Source organism: Hippopotamus amphibius, chromosome 1, assembly GCF_030028045.1.
Source record: "Hippopotamus amphibius kiboko isolate mHipAmp2 chromosome 1, mHipAmp2.hap2, whole genome shotgun sequence".
In the NCBI taxonomy this organism is placed as follows: Eukaryota; Metazoa; Chordata; class Mammalia; order Artiodactyla; family Hippopotamidae; genus Hippopotamus; species Hippopotamus amphibius.
Genome location: NC_080186.1, coordinates 204,146,092 through 204,163,298, shown reverse-complemented (window position 1 = coordinate 204,163,298; position 17,207 = coordinate 204,146,092). Strand labels below are relative to the sequence as shown.

General features: G+C 39.1%; 1 protein-coding gene across 1 annotated transcript in view; it reads left to right on the top strand.

Annotated features, from left to right (window-relative positions):
• The window catches only part of ADGRV1 (adhesion G protein-coupled receptor V1), a 472,618-nt gene that overhangs the window by 404,863 nt on the left and 50,548 nt on the right, over nt 1-17,207 (top strand). Inside the window, exon 88 of the mRNA XM_057739390.1 lies at nt 6,895-7,016. Within this exon, the coding sequence (XP_057595373.1) occupies nt 6,895-7,016 (122 nt within the window). The remainder of the gene's footprint in view (nt 1-6,894; nt 7,017-17,207) is intronic.

Here is a 17,207-nt window from a genome sequence, read left to right as displayed (position 1 = left end):
ACCTGTACAGATCCCTCCAAATTAGGCTTGCCTCCTTCATATCTCAGGAAGGGTCAGGGTAAATCAGAACATAGTAGCCGTAGGCCTCGCGTGATAGTTATGTTTACTGTACCTTCCTTACGTCTAAGATAATCCTCTAGCTATTTAAATTACCTTTTAGAGCAGAGGTTTACGCAGCATGGGTCACAATACACTAAGGAGTCTCATTGCCAGCATTTTAAAGTGGAGTAGGATGAAATGCGATGGGATGGCATGGGACAGGATAGAACAGAGTAGAATAGAAAATACCAAAGGGAGACAAGGGGATAGAAGACACAGAGAGGTCCATTTTAAACAGGTTGGTCAGGAAGTTTTCAGTGACGGTCTGGATGTGATGGAACTTAGAGTCTGCACAGTGAAAGCAACCCCCCTCTCTGTGTGATCTTCATATTACATCAAGATAAACAGAAGGGTTCTAACACCAAATACGTTTGGAAAATCCATGTATAAAAAAGTTGAACATGTGTCTTTACTACATGATTGTGGGGCACTTTAAAGAAGCAAGAGAGGGCTGTCTGCAGCCATGCACTGTTCCTTTAACTTGACGGAAGTCATAATGGTGATGAGGATGAAGATGATGGTGATGAGGGTGAAGATGACAGCAGGTAAGGCTTTTTGAGCACGTGCTTTGTGCCAGGCTCTGTGCTGACTGCTTTCTCTGCATGGTTCTCTCTCCCTCCCCCGCTTTGGTGCAGTGTAGAAGGGAAAATGAGGCAGGGGGTAAATCCATATGGATGGGGTACCTGTACTCAGAAGAAAGAGAAAATTTGAGAGGAAGGAGTACAAATTTAGCTTTGAACAAACCGAATTTGAGATACTTTGAGGATCTCCTGGCCTGGAGGTCTGGAGCTCAGGAGAGATGGAGATGCACGTTTGGATATTGTTGGCCCTAAAATGCTCATTGAAAGAAGGTGACGCTAGAAATGATGAGTTTGATAAGCTGGCCAAATAAAGTGAAGAGCCTGGCCCGTCATCGAGGTGGCACACACAGAGTCTAGCCTGCTGTAGCAAACTTTTGCAGCTGTGTCTGGACACCAGAGCCACAGGACTCAGAGTGGGTTCCCTCTTGTCCAGATGGGTTCTCAAGAGCTCTTTTGGGACTGTGTTGAAGTGCTGAGGCAAGAAGGAAATTCTAAAGCCTACAACCAAGTATAGGACTAGTGATCAAAGGTTAGGAATGCAAACTACCTGAATGAAGTATGGAGTGTTTCTTTGAATAATTCACAAATCCAAGCCATAAGTTTGCTGTTATCTGTTCCCACCACAGTATCCTAGTGCTGATTTGGCAGTTCTGTGAAATATGTGCCCTGTTGTCTTCTATGACGTTAGGTTTATTTGCTGAGAACACCAGTGGGTGACTATACATTGTGTATTAACCCTTAAGAAAGCTCAAGAACACCAGGAAATGAATCAGATCAATGAAACTTCTTGGTCTTCAAGTATCTGCTCATTGCAGAATGAAGCCCCATATTTTAGAAATAAGACCTTTTGATGCCTTTTTTTTAATTACCTGTTTTTTTTCTAATTTAAAAATAGTGCATGCTTATTTTTGGAAATAGACCCATAAATATCTTAAATCCACATTATTTCACAGTTGTGTTCCTTGTTTTACATTGATGAGTTTGTTTTAGTAGCACATCCAAATTGTTAGAATCAGAAGGTCAGTGAGGTAAAATTAAAACAAGTACTTTAGAAGATTGTAAACACAGAATACATTTCAGCTTCATGTAAATGAGGTGTGATTTCCATAATAAAGCCATTATTGTTGTCACTGGTGCATAGCAATAAAGCCAAGGCTGCAACTTCAAAGAAAAGAGATAATACAGCACCATGCTTTCTTTAAAAATGGCAATGAAACTCATCGAAATCATATTTTCCACTAAAATACAAAGAGATTTTGTGTATTCTCAATGGAACCTACTAACTCCCGTAAGTACACTACCCTAATGATAGTAGTACTAACTAACAAATCCACTTGCTGGGGTTTTTTGTGTGTTTTTTACTTTCCATATGTAATTTCTTTCACTAAAACCTTTTCAGATTACTTTGTCTTTCACATTAGTGACTCTTGCTATTGTAAGTATTTTAAGTACTCTGAGGATTGATTTTTTTTTTCTCCCTCGCTGTGGAACTTCACCGTGACACAAGCCTGTCTTTTCTAGCATGGCTTTCAGAAAATAGTAATAAAATGTACATAACATAAAATTTACCATTCTCACTATTTTTGAGTGTACAATTCAGCGGCAGTAAATACATTCACAGTGCTGTGCAACCATTGCCGCCATCTGTTTTCAGAACTTTTTCATCATCCCAGACATAAACTCTGTACCCACTAAGTAGTAACTCCCTCTTTCCCCTCTCCCAGCTCCTGGCAACCTCTATTCTACTTTATGCCTCTGAATTTGCCTGTTCCAGGCACATTATATAAGTGATATATCATGCAATATCTGTCCTTCTGTGTCTGGCTTATTTTTATTGGGTTGGCCAAAAAGTTCCAAATGAACTTTTTGGCCAACTTAATACTTAACGTTTTCAGAGTTCATCCACGCTGTAGCATATGTCAGAATTTCATTCCTGTTTTTAAGGCTGAACAATATTCCATTTTGTGTGTGTGTGTGTGTATATATGTATCCTATTTTGTTTATCCATTCATCTGTTGAGGGACATTCGGCTTATTTCCACCTTTGGGGTACTGTGAATGATGCTGCCATGAACACTGATGAACAAGTCTCTGAGTCCCTGTTTTCAGTTATTTTGAGCATTAATCTAGAAGTGAAATATCTAGATTATGTGGTAATTCTGTGTTCAACTTTTTGAGGTACCACCAAACCGTTTTTCACAGCAACTGCACCATATTACATTCCTACCAGCAATGCACCAGAGTTCCAGTTTCTCTACATCTTTGCCAATATTTGTAATTTTCTAGTTTTTTGACAATAGCCATCTTAGTGGATATACCTAGTATCTCATTGTGGTTTTGATTTGCATTTCTCTAGTGACTAGTGATGTCGGTCATCTTTGCCTGTGCTCAATGGCCATTTGTATATCTCCTTGGGAGAAATGTCTATTCAAGTCCGTTGCCCATTTTTGAATTGGGTTGTTTGTTTTTTATTGAGTTGTAGGGGTTCCTTATGTGTTCTGGAGAGCACAGTCTTTATATAGATACCCTTATTCCATGGGCCCAATACTGTGTTTTTAGGGTTTCTTTCCATTGAGAACATTGAAAGGGTTCTGTTTTCTATTAACTCATTCACTCCTAAGTTTTTAACATTGCCTGTTATAAATGCCTGCTTTGGTAAGCAGTTATATAGCCAACAGGAAAGCTACTACTATTTCACCAAATGTGAAGTATCAGCTTAGGAAATACGTAACTAAACAAATATTCATTAAAAGAGCATTAATTTTCAATTTGCCAATGGAATTCATAGTAGCTTTAAAACAACACATACCCTATCCCCACTTTCATCACCATCACCCACTCTCTTCTCCCTTTGGTTATTGTTACTCTTGGTCCCAAAGAGGTGAAAGGTACTTCCTTTAGGTTAATCATAAAGCTGATGGTTTAAGGGCCTCTTACTTGCATGGGCCCCTTCCAAGATCTTCTACCTAATTATGCCTTTGAAATTTTTATTTTTTAAAGAAGCCTTTCCAAGTTTCAGAAACTTCAGGCCCACAAAATCCGGATTTGCCTCAGGATATGTTTCTTCCATCCAAAATCACATCTTAATCATTGTTGCCCTGCTGGAAAACCAGCCTGGGGTCTATTGTTCAGTATACTGAGTTATTTATGACTGGCTTTCTTTCCGTGCAGTTTCTGATCTGGGATGCCAAGCTACCACACTTTGCTGCAGAGTTCCAGAAAAAACATGAGCCCTGGGTGTTTCTAGTCAGCCCCAGGATGCTCTTTTGGCTTCCGCTCTGAGCTTTGTCAGCACACAGCACTTGTCTGGCTCTAGGCGCTCACAGGAACATGCAGGCCAAATTTTGAAAATTTGCTTCCTAGCTATTCATGCAAAATATGCATGTCCTTTTGTACTGTGCACAGAGCCATAAATAGAATTTTGTACTTGCACAGCGAGAGCAAAGAATGCAATTGCCAGACTAATACCTAATCTTTGAAAACTTTCATGAGCATAGCTTAGGCAGTTTCCTAAATATTAGGGTATCTTGTCAGAATTAAAAATGAGCCTTCTGGCCCTTTATCTGATTATATGATTTCATGAAACAAAAATGAATTAAAAAAAAAAATCTTAACATATTCGCTCCTGTCCTGTGGTAAGTCATTAATGGCAAAAAGACTGTTCATCTGGATAAACTATGTGTTATAGTATTCTTATTTTTCTCTGTGTAGTGTGTAATAATTCAGACAATTGACATTTTTCTATGAAAGGGATATCTGACAAGATATCAGCATGGTCTCTTTCTTCTCAAAAGAAAAGTACTCAGCTTCCCTCTTCCCTTTCTTTCCTTTCTCTTCCCTTCCAGAGCAATTCCATCCTAAAGCCATTAATTTGTAGAGGGCAATGTGTGCAGCCACAGGAAGGCATCAAGCATGGAGTATCACAACCCAGTCATTGTGAGGGGGCATCCGTGTGAAGGGGGGTGTACTCACAAGGCTCAGGAGGACCTGAGTGGATTTGGGAGGCCATCTGTGCAAGGGAGGGCTGACAGCACTGGGATATTGGTTACGATCAAATAGAGTTGGTCAAATAGGTAAATATTTTAGGAATAATGAGAAATCCATTTCTTACCAACAGAGAAGGAAGTTACAAAGTACAGGAAAAGAGAAAATTACAATTAACCTTGTGGCATTAGATTAGAATTGGAAGTATTGGTATAAAGTAATGATTTTCATTATACAGAGATATAGATGGAAATATAGGTGGACATGTGTGCGTGTGTGTGTGTGTGCATCTGTGTGCAGACATGTATTCTCTAGCTCTGTCTACTGAGAGGACTTTAGAGCAGCAGCACCCCAATAACAAGGACCGTACTCAGCTCCAGATTGTGGTTTCTAAACTCCATTCTACCCTAAAAGAAACCAGGACTGGGGCAGGGAAAGTACAAGATGAGTTTGAAACATCTTGTTGGGCCAGAAAGCAAGAAAGTGCTCACAGAATGATGAGGACATAACAGAAGTCACAGAAACCATCCTGAAGGGGCTCCCACTAATCAGACTTAGGACAATTTGAGCATCAGAATAAATGGTAGTAATAGACGATAACCCATTACATTGGGAATCTATGAGTGCATAGTCTAAAAATAAATAAATGAATAAATCAAATACCTGATAAGTGAAAGGATATTTACCTAGTTTCAAAGGAATGTCATACAAGATACCTACTAATTACCAAGGGAAAAGACTAAATTTACAGTGGAGAATTCATGCAGCCACTACCTTAATCAAGTAACTAAAATGAACATTCTAGATAATGGGACAAATTGAATTCTTGTGCCAACCGATAGAATGCTATAAAAAGAACCCGGCATCACTTCTGTGATTTCTAGCAAAGTTTATCATCTAAATCATAAGGAAATATCAAACTCAAATTTAAGGACACTCTACAAGACAAACTGGCTGGTAATCTTCAAAACTGCCAGAGTCGCAAAAGCCAAGGACACTCAAAGGAATCATTTCAGATTAAAGACTACAGAGAATGTCAACTGGGTTCTTCTGCTACCAAGGAAATTATTGGAATAATTGACAGATCTTGAATGGGATCTGAGTATAGTCGTGACATATCATTGTTAGTCTTCTCATTTGATGGTTTTATTGTGTTTATGTAGGAGAATGTCTTTGTAGAAAATACACATTACAATGTTCAGAGGGTGATGGGGAGTCAGGTTGGCAACTTTCAAATGGTTCAGGGGAAAAAAAATGTGTTGTCATACTGTACTTGCAGCTCTTCTTTAAGTTGAAATTGTTTCCAGATAAAATAAAAATTATAATTTACCAAAGTTGTAAATAACTTCAGATTTCCACAGTGTATATAGATTTTAGGCATTAATTAATGATGGTGAGTATATATGGACTTTGAAGTCTGTCATGAGAGTTGTCAGTGATGTGGTTTATCTTTCAATAGTTGAAAATGTGTTTATTTGCAGCTGCTAAGATCTGATTCACTTTCCAAATATTCTATAGCTTACCATTTAAATATTAATATCCCCGCTTTAAGATTATTATTCTAAATCCCAAATGTCAAAAGTAAGTAGAAAGGGTAATAAAGTCCTGGGGCCCTGAAGAAATCTGTTCTGGAACTTTTAAAACAAATTGCATGGTAAAATAATGGATAGAATAAGCTTAATGTTGACAGTATTGAATCCATCACTTCACCTCTGCTCTTAACCATAGCTGTAACGTTTGGTGTCCCCTCAGTCAGAAAAAGAGAGGAATACATATTTTTCCAAAACATACAAACAAGTTATATCATTTACATTTTAAAATGTCGGATTGGTCTACAGCAATTTTGAGAGCGCACCGCTGCCTACCATTTTCTGAGAGAGCTCTTTTAAGGAGATCTATATACACCATCTTCCCCAGGGTTGAATGTGATTGCATCTCTGCAGTTATTAGTGGCATTTCCTGAACAGTCCAGCAGGTGGTAGTCTAGGAGAGGGCCAGTTCTTATCCTTCTTATCCTGCCTACTAGCAAAACAGAAGGAATGTGGACTCAGCAGTGTTGCCTTCTCTTCTCTGTTGCAAGAATGGGATTTCCAAAGTTGTTCTTTCAAAATGAGTACTTAGGCACAGAGAGTATCTCCAGAAAGGAGCTAAAAATAATATTGGGTGTATGTATGATCGTGCAGTATTCTGAAGTTCAAAAAGCCTTTTTCTTTTTATTTTATGGTGTCTAGAAATTCCACTGGTTTTGTATCTCTTTGCCCTGATTTCGATGACATGGCTTTGGGGAGGCCTGCACATGGCTTACAGACACTTCTGGATGCTGGTCCTCTTTGTCATTTTCAACAGTCTGCAGGTAAGCCTTACAGTTTGGTTACGGCACACATGAACACAAGGCATGGAGTTTCAACATAAAATCAAGTGTCCACACATGGGTGAATTCGTATGCACAAATGTCACTCAGGGTTTTAGAATAAAATGATAAAAGTTTTGTTAAAAATGTTTAACGCCTGAAATATGACTGGGCTTCTAACTTGCTGGTTATACAACAGGGAAGACAAAAATACTTACCCTCCTTCATTTTGACAACACCTCAGTAACTGCAAAAACATGTTTCTTTTTCAACAGGATTGATGTTTAAAAACTTTACAGATGGCAGCTGTCTAGGGCATATGCACATATTTGGAGTGGGTCTGTGTCTAGAAACTAGATCAGCTGAGAGTAAAATAACAATTGGTGGTCAAGCAATTCCCTCTTAATTCCCAAGGTGCTTGGTGTTTTAGTTCCCTGAAAAATGATTGACATCCACCAAGTCTGGCAATGCCTAGCTTAAATTAGCTTTGTGAGCATGTTTGGATAGCGTAACCATGAATTATATAACTGTAACAAAAATTAAAGCTGACTTTTTAGTGCTTTTGTTAAATGGAAAAAAAGTTGCACGCTGAAATTAGCAAATGGAACAAATGAACTCATTTTTTCTTATTTTTTTCAAAGTGAAAAGATTTAACCTAGCCTAAAACAATTTCTTGAATTTACCAAGAATGTCCACACAGCCCTTGTTTGGACCACCATCTTACAAGAAGCCTCTGAGAAGAAATATTAGCATTATAGCACACAACTGAACTATGACGCAAAACATATTTAGGTTTGCTTTTTAGGAAACAGATTCATTAGTGAGATCATATCTAACAGCATGGTGCCTAATCAAAACATAATATCGATTTAGGAGGAAAAAATACAAAGTAGCTTACACATTTGGAATCAAGTTGATACAAGTTGATATATAGACATCTCTCAGTGGGGTTATTATGACTGAGTACCCTCTGCTAGCACAGTGTGCTAGTGCTGCCATTGCTAGGATGAAGATGACAGCCCTGCTCCTCTAGGATCTGATGATTCAGGGAGAAAGCAAACAGTTAGCTGTAAGGGTATACTCTGGCAGGTGCCATGTAAACAAAGTGTTATGGGAGCAGAGTGGAGGACTTGTTTACTCCTGCCTGTGCTAGTGTTTGCACTGAGCCCCAAAGGTGAGCCACTCAGGTCAGAGGTCCTGTCTTAGTCACCTTTGAATCCCTAGGCCTAGCGGAACTAAAACCAAAGTCCACATTGACAGCCCACAGATGTATTTTATTTGATGGACACACAATGGTACACAGAACAGGGTTTTAGATTTTTTTTAAATATTTGCTCAATTTTTTTATATAGATTTGTTTATTTATTTATTTATTTTATTGGCTGTGTTGGGTCTTTTTTGCTGTGCGCAGGCTTTCTTTAGTTGCAGTGAGTGAGGGCTACTCTTCATTGTGGTGCGTGGGCTCTTCATTGTGGTGCGTGGGCTCCTCATTGCCGAGCCTTCTCTTGTTGCAGAGCATGGGCTCTAGGCGCGTGGGCTTCAGTAGTTGCAGCACATGGGCTCAATAGTTGTGGCTAATGGGCTCTAAAGTTCAGGCTCAATCGTTGTGGCACACGGGCTTAGTTGCTCCGCGGCACGTGGGACCTTCCTGGAGCAAGAGTCGAACCCGTGTCCCCTGCATTGGCAGGTGGATTCTTAACCACTGCGCCACCTAGGAAGCCCAATATTTGCTGTTTTTAAATTGAGAAATTTCACATAAAAACCTGCAGGTCTGGCTTCTCTCCAATAGCAATATTTGCATGGCAGCAATTTTCAAGTCCTGAGTAGATGCTACCCTCTTTAGATGGGGTATGTGACCTCATTATATTTGATATATTTAATTTGTTCATTTTACCTGCCCCTGAGTTTGTGTCACCTTTAATGTTTATTAAATAAGTGATGAGTAGATAGTTAGAGATGGGTATTTCAGGCAGAGCATACAGTATTAGCCTAGGCTGCAAAAAGGAAATGGGATTATTCTTGCCTACATTCAGCAAAGGGTTGGGGGAGGAAGAAAGGTTTAGCAGTTAATAGTTGTGGGAGAAGAGACAGCAGGCTCTGTTGATTTAATCACCATGTTACCATGCTCAGAATGGGATGTTAAACTTCAGCCTTTAGGTAAAGGGAAGCTATCAAAGTTGGGTTTTTTCATTTGTTTTGTCCTGATTTGTTTTTTAAACTTTCTTAAGTTTTTTTTTTTTTTTTAATTTTTAAGTTTTGAATGGGAATGACATGCTCATACCTACTTTTTAGAAGGATAACTGGAAATGTTTAGGAGGGTATTGAAAAGAAGAGCAGCTCCAGGCAGGAAGGCTGTTATCATATTCCAACCTATAATGTTTGAGAGTGCACCTGGGAATAGAGATAGGTGACAGGTTTGAGAATATTAGAGAGATAAATATTGATGGAATTTGATTAGCCAAATAAATGTAGGAACGTAGGGTGCAAGAGAGCAACATTGCCTGGAGATGCTGGCTCAGGTGAATGGCTGGGCACTGACTCCTTTGGTCAACATGGAGATTATATCAAGATATGGTCCTAGAGAATATGCAGCAGAGTTGGTGAGATTTGGGAGACATTGGTAAAGCTAACCAGTGTTTTAGTAAGAAAGCTGAAAGAGATTGTTAGTGAAAGAGAATCAAGATCTGGTGGTTCGAAGTTTCTGGTAGAAGAGAAAGCTTCAGAAGAAAACACCTGACTCTCTCAAGTGTAGCAGAGAACTCAAACAGGATGAGAACAGAAGGACATTGCAGTCTAGTGCACTGGTCCCCGAACTGTAGTCATCAGAATCACATACAGGGCTTGTTAAAACACAGATGGTAGGCCTCACACCTAGAGTTTCTGACACAGTAGATCAGGGTGGGACCTGAGAACTTGCGTTTCTAATAGGTTCCAGATAATGCTGATGCTGCTGCCCTAGAGACCACAGCTTGAGAACCACGGGTTAAAGTAACTGTGATCGTGACTCTACCAGGCCATATCTGGTTGACTTCAGCAGTCACAGATGTTTACTCAATTCTACTTTCTTCATCTGTGAAACAGGAATAAATACCATTTAGGATTACAGTGTGATTTAATTAAATGGCACGATGAACATAAAGCAATTGCACAGTACCTCACACATAAAGAACAGGTTTTTTTTTGTTTTATTCAAGAAGTTTAATGGAGAAAGCAATAGCTTAGGAAGGAAGGTTGGTTGGTTCAAAGGAAATTTGGGGGTTTGGTTTTCTTTACTTGTGAAAAGAACGAACAAAGAAGAAGAAACTGACAAGTTGGAGGAAAGGCTCATTGCCTTGGCAAGATCATGGACCGGCAGGAAGACAAAAGAGATAGATGGCCTGTCTGAGGGAGGAGTAGAGATGTTGCTTTCTTGAGGCTCAGGAAAGAAGGAAGGATAGGAGTGCACGAAAAACTGTTCTGGAGCTGAACGTGTAGAAGGTTGGAGTTTGTATCCAATACTCTCTCTTATCTCTGAAAGGCAAAAAGCAAAGACGCTTGTTGAGAGGAATGGGTTAAAACCTTGTGGTAAAAATAGTAAAAGGTAAGGAGCAGTTTCTAGGCAGAAAGTAAATAAATTGTGGTGGGTCGGAAGATGGTAAAGAAATGACTGTTTAGAGAGAAATCGATGGGATTCAGGTTGAATACCTGAAATCTGTAATTATAATTCAGCAGTAATTGAATTAAATTAAGCCTTACGACGAAAATGGTAGCCATTGTAAACTATCCAACCACACACACAAGAAAAAGGTTTATTGAGCTCTTAGGATGGAGGTTGGAGGTTTGGTAATAGAGGAGGATTGTCGAGCATTAAACTATGTTTCACGGGAAGATACAGAAGGAACTGTTATGATCTCTTTCTTTGAGGAACTGAAAGCAACCGAAGCATAAGTAAAAACTGAAGATATTTCAAGCTCGTGTGATGAGCTGAGTTGCATCTGTGTGGCACCACTGAAGCAATGACTGTCTGTATCACTGCCGCCTGCTGTGTGGGGCACTGGCTCATTGCCAGTACCAGTGCTCAGAGAGTCAGTCCTAAAAGGATTGCCTGTTAAGAAGCACTTGGAAAATATGGTTTCTCCAGGCTTTATTAAGATTCCTTTAATTTATAAACTACCTCATGTTTTCAGCTTGGGTGTTCCCATAGAATATGGCTGTATAGTAGTAGGCTCTTCCAAGCACATTCCATAAAAACTTAATGATTCATTTTTTTACTGACCTTTGTATTTTCTTATTGGCTTTTGTCAACACCTGTCACCGGAAAAATGTACTGTGTATCTTACACTTGGCTTTTATATTTTGCTCAGATATGATTACTGCCTCACTTTTTTATCCAGATTTTTATTATGCCACAGGTGCTCTGAAACTGGCAGGTGGAAGGTATATTTTTATAATATTCTGATTTTTTAATATTTATTATTGAGTACAGTTTTAAAAAGAAAAGCTTGATCACTTGAGATATTATCAAAAGTTTCTTGATCACTTTCTGAAGATTCAGGGTTGAGCTACCAAACTTCTAATATGTTTGAGCATTTTAAGAAAATGTATATGAAGTATTTCCTAAAGCATGATGGATACAAATGCAAAAGTGAGGTAAAAAAGGTTATTCTAAATATGTCTACTATTATTTTTATTGCTTCTTCCTGGAACTCTAAGGCATTTTTCTCCAAGAACTGAACTTTAAATCAAGTTTTTATTGATTTATGCATGTTATTTACATCTTTTGGATTGTTTAAAAAAATTTAAACTGTTAAGTATCAAGAGTGAGCAGATGATCGATGTGGTGATGTCACACTCCGCCAGGCTGGGCCTAAGCCATGCTAGATGAGGGATGGGGAAAAAAAAAAAAAAGAGTGAGCAGAACATAGAGAATGGAGGGGGAAATGTCTTCTAAGTTTATCCCCTGGGATTTTTTTTTTCTAGGAGTTTCTCTCTAGCATGTCAGCATGTTTACGGTATCTGCCTTTTTTCCACTTCCCCATAGTGGGTATGATGTGTGGATGTGAGGTGAACAAATCCTGATTTTCATTGTGCTTTCTTTCTTGTCAAAAGAGAGACTCTAAAATTTCAAAAAAGAAAAAAGTAGTTCTGTACATACTTGCTTAGCAATCCCAAATCCCAAAGGCCTCAGGGCTCTAACTTGTTTTTTGCTAAATGGGCTGAGTGCACTGAACATGGTAGCCACCCCTAGCCTTAATTCCTACCAGGTTTCCAGCCCCAGCAGGGAAAATCCTATGAAGGACTTAAATTACCCTCACCTTGAATCACTGATTATCCAGAAACTAATCCAGGGTGACAGGTACTCTGGCGAGGCCTGGGTCATGAGCAAACACTAATGGTGGAAAGATGAGCTGGTCTTACGAAACCACGTGGAATGGAATTCCCACCAGAGGAAAAGAATCTCTTAACAACAGAATGGTAGCCGTGCTAGGCAGACCAAAGTAACAGATGTCCACTATACATATTTTCTAAATTTTCTTGTTCATTGATGTAAGTTTGGACAAGGCCAAGGACAGCTGTTGTCAAACTACTAAGAAACTTAATCATTGTGACATCAATTTATTATGAATATCCTTGGGATCCATCATGCAACCAAATATCTCTATATTGTCCACAGGAAAGCCATGAGAGACTGCGTTTAATATTTTTCTTAATTCTCTCATCCATTAATTCAGTAACCTCTATTTTTAAAAAAAGTGTTTGTCATTTCTAAGTAGATGAATGCTAAAACTTACAGATGACAAATTTCCTAAAATGTTTAGTCCAAGGTATGTCCACGTGTGTGTAACAATTAAAGGAAGTAATCAACTAACTGATACTCAGCTGGTAGTCACTAGTAGACCCAATCAGTCGTTATAATATTGAAGTAGCTATTGTCTAAACACCCTACAAGTGTTCCAGGCTTTTAGCTATTTAAGCTGGAAGCATCTGCAGGCCTCTAACAGCTAAAAGGCTAATGCTTGGCTAGACAGGGAGCCTCCAGCACTAGACCTGCAGTCTGATGTGTCAGTGCCTGTGCCACACTCTAAACCTTTTGTGCATCGCTCCTAGCTTAACTATGTTCTAAAATCTATTTCCGTTTTTAACCTAACCATTCAGTTTCAGACTTACATATAGCATTTATTTCTGGTTTCTCTAGCGCTTTCACATTTACTAAGTCAAAATTTCACTGACTGACAATCTTCTTACGTGTAGGGAATCTCATGTAAGACAGTGAGGGTATAGCCAGCAGTAAAGAGGCATGAACTTCTTGGAGATGCTGAAAAATAAGTTTTTGGAGAAGATTCATATACAGAGAAGAACCTTTCCAAAAACTGAAATGCATTCTTCTTGGAATGTGTAAGTTGGCAAGGGAGCAGAACTTCACATAGTATGGGGATATGACACTTCTCAGTATGTGAGTTCTGAGACCACATTCTTCAGAATCATATTTGACTGTCTCTCTGTAACTGACTTATACTTGTTTGTTTATGTGAGCATCTGGTCTTGAGATGTTCCCTGGCAGTTTGTGAATCATTCCCTTTTTAAAGAAGGGAGTTACAACGTAGAATTTGTAGCTAAAAATATATAGCCTGTATTCAAATTTATGGTCAGCTGGTTAAAATCATTTTCATTCCTAGCCCCATGTCTTAAACAGATAAATGGCTAGGGAAATAAGTGACTCCAAGGTGGGAACAGTTTCTTCTACATTAAAAAATAATTATTGTTCTTTGGTGGCCACTAGAGTGCCTTGAACACATAAAGCTTTTTTCCTCTACTAAAAAATAGAGTTCCTTTTCTTTCCCCCCCTTCTTTCTTTCCCTCCCTCCTTCCTTCCCTCTCTTTCTTCCTTCTTTCCTCTCTTCTTTCCTTGCTTTCCATGTATCTGTTGCTCTATGTTGAGTTTCAGCTTTAAAACCAAAGCCATCTTTCATGAAGAGATTTCCCCAATAAAAAATCCTTGAGGTATAGTTAGAAATGGAATGGTTCCTTGCTCACGAAAAGGTACAGAGTTCATTGCAAGTGCATAGAAAAGAAATGATCCTACATTAATTTTCTTCTGTAAGAATCCCCATTGAGCATCCAGAGGGCTTCAGTGCAGGTGTCTGCATAGATACAGTACATTTTTAGTCTTGGCTGCTTCCTTTTGAGGATAAACAGCACTTGGGAAATACACATTGTTAAATAATCAGTTACAAAGGACTAATTGTTTCAAGGCACTCCCTTTGTGATTGCTTTCCAACAGCCAGCAGTAATAAGAAGTGTCACTTTGTTTCCATTGGAGACTCGCACATGAACTATTCACGAAGAGTGGAAAAGCAGTCTTCCCAGAAAACCCTGGAATCAACATGTAGAAGCCAGGGGAGGCTGGGATTCTATCACTGATTTGTCCCAGAACCATGTCAAGTTTGGTGGAAAAAAATTACTACACTTGTTTTGGAGAGTGAAATTCAGAAACTAATGAACGCCTCATGTGCTCTTCAGAACATCCCAGAACATTTCTATAACTTTACACATAAATATACAGAAGCTAAGACAAGGAGATGTATTTGAATTGTCTTGATTAGGTTGTGCTACTCTGTTCAGTGTTCAGTAGCATCTGGGCTAGTGAAACATCTTTGGGTTTTCATGCAATAAACTTCTTACTCCACTTGACAATGAATGACAGCATTACCTTCTCATTAACCTGTTGATTGGCCAAGCAAGGCTCTTAAGACAGGCTTTAGGATTGTTACTTTTGTTTGTGCTGGGTTCTCCAAATGTGTCAAGATCTGATCTGCCGATGAATGTCTTCTACAAATACAGGTTTAGAAGTGATGGGATTGAATAGGCTACCTTCTGACACCTGGCTCCATCCTTGCAAAACCGGTGCCCCCATTTCTCCTGCCCTAATCCCATCTTAGTTTCTTACTCAGTGGTTTTTCCATTTCAAAATTTTTTCCTGTGCCCTCTATGACCACATTTCTTTGCCTTTTAACCATATAGCATGGCTTCTTGGGCTTTGTGGGCCTTTATCTGTGAAAAGAAGTAGCATGCTCTGACTCTGTTGTCAACCCTACAAGAATTAGAGTAAGCAAGACACATACCTCCCCTTGTTAAAACAGTGTTGGGAGAACAAGGCAAACAGCTAACATTTGGGCCAGTTTTCACCCAGTCATTCAGATTCTTTGCCTTGGTGTTAATTTATAATTTTTTCAGGGTCTAAAATTTTGCTTTTATCTCATGTATTACTCAGACATTAAGGTGGGGAGAATACATTTTTTGTAAATACATTTATATGCATACTTTATGATAACATTCTTTTATATTGAACTGTTACATGTAGTAGCAGGAGCGTGCAATTAAGTGTCCTGCAACCTCTCTTCTACCAAATGACTTGGCATCTCTGAGCTTTAGTTATCTACTTTCTAAAGGGAGATGCTAATTCTTGCCCTCAGTTTTGTCCTATTATATAAAAATATGTGTATAAAATATAATTTGTAAACTACATAATGTTTTACAAATACAAAGTACTATAAATGAATAAATGGATAAAAAGAAATGTTTGTCTCAGAAAGCTATATGAAGGGAAATGAGAGGCCAAAGAGAGGAAGTTTATAAGCTCGGTCTTTTTCTTTTTTTTAATTGAAGAATAGTTGATTTACAGTGTTGTGTTAATTTCTGCTGTATGGCAGAGTGATTCAGTTATACATATATATATATATATATATATATACACTTTTTTTTAATATTCTTTTCCATGTGGTTTATCATAGGATATTGAATATAGCTCTCTATGCTATACTGTAGGACCTTGTTGTTTATCCATTTTGTATATACTAGTTTGCATCTGCTAATCCCAAACTCCCAGTCCATTCCTCCCTTACCTCCTTCTCCCCCTTGACAACCACAAGTCTGTTCTCTGTGTCTGTCAGTGCAAAGTCTTTAAATCCTCTCTTCAGCCACTGGTTCTCCCCCTGAATGGTCTCGTCCCCTCATAGGTATTCCCCTCATGCAGTCCCTAGCAGTTACACTCATAGTGCTTGGTTTGCAACATAGATCTGTTGTCATCACTCATCTGCTTTTAAATGTGTAGCACATGCCTTCAGTTTCAAGTAAGTAACTTACGTGGGCAAAATAGGCTTATTGTGAGACTACAGAGATTGGTGGAGACTGTAGAAGAACCGGACAATACAGCTTCCTCCCAAAAGCATGCAAATGAGAAAAGCAAACATTGTGTGAGCCAAACAAAAGCTTTGGCAGGTAAATTCTCATAGATGTAGTCAGTGTGCAACTCCTGTGTAAAAATAAGTTCAAATTTCTTTCTCTAAAGGAGATTTAATTTTCTTTTGGAAGGCAAGTGGAATATGGGAAAATCACCTCTCTGGTACAGCAGAAACTGGGTTTTAGGCATTGTGATGGTTAATCTAGTCATGGTTTGCCTCCTCTCTTGGGGGAAACCAGAAGTTTGTTCAGGGAACCCAAGTGACTCAGCTGAAAGCCTATCATGTTTCCTGGAACAACTCCTCCTCAACAGTCTCTGGACTCCATTTTCTCATTCCCTGGTACTGTGAAACCACTGAAGTCTCTGCTTAGCTTTTGAGCCTGTGAGCAGCTGCTTTCTGCTTAGTTTTTCAGTCCCCACACAGGCAGCTTCAGAAGTGGCAAATGCCTTTACACTTTTCTTTTTCTTTGAAGTCTTGGCCCCTCAAGTCCTGGTTGCTTTAGTAGATTTGAACCCTTATTTTTTTGTTTCCCCAACCTAGTCAGATTGCTGCAAGTCCCAGGCTACAAATTTCTGTTCAGCCTCTGGGCATCCACTTTGTTTTTATTTTTATTTTTTTTTAATAACATGGGTGAATTAATTTATTTTTTTAATAAATTAATTTATTTTATTGGCCGTGTTGGGTCTCTGTTGCTGCACATGGGCTTTCTCTAGTTGCAGTGAGCGGGGGCTACTCTTCATTGTGGTGTGTGAGCCCATTGTGGTAGCCTCTCTTGTTGCGGAGCACGGGCTCTAGATGCATGGGCTTCAGTAGTTGCAGCACATGGGCTCAATAGTTGTGGCACACGGGCTTAGTTGCTCCATGGCATGTGGTATCTTCCTGGGGCAGGGATCGAACCCATGTACCCTGCATTGGCAGGCAGATTCTTAACCACTGTGCCACCTAGGAAGTCCCTGGGCATCCATTTTGAATT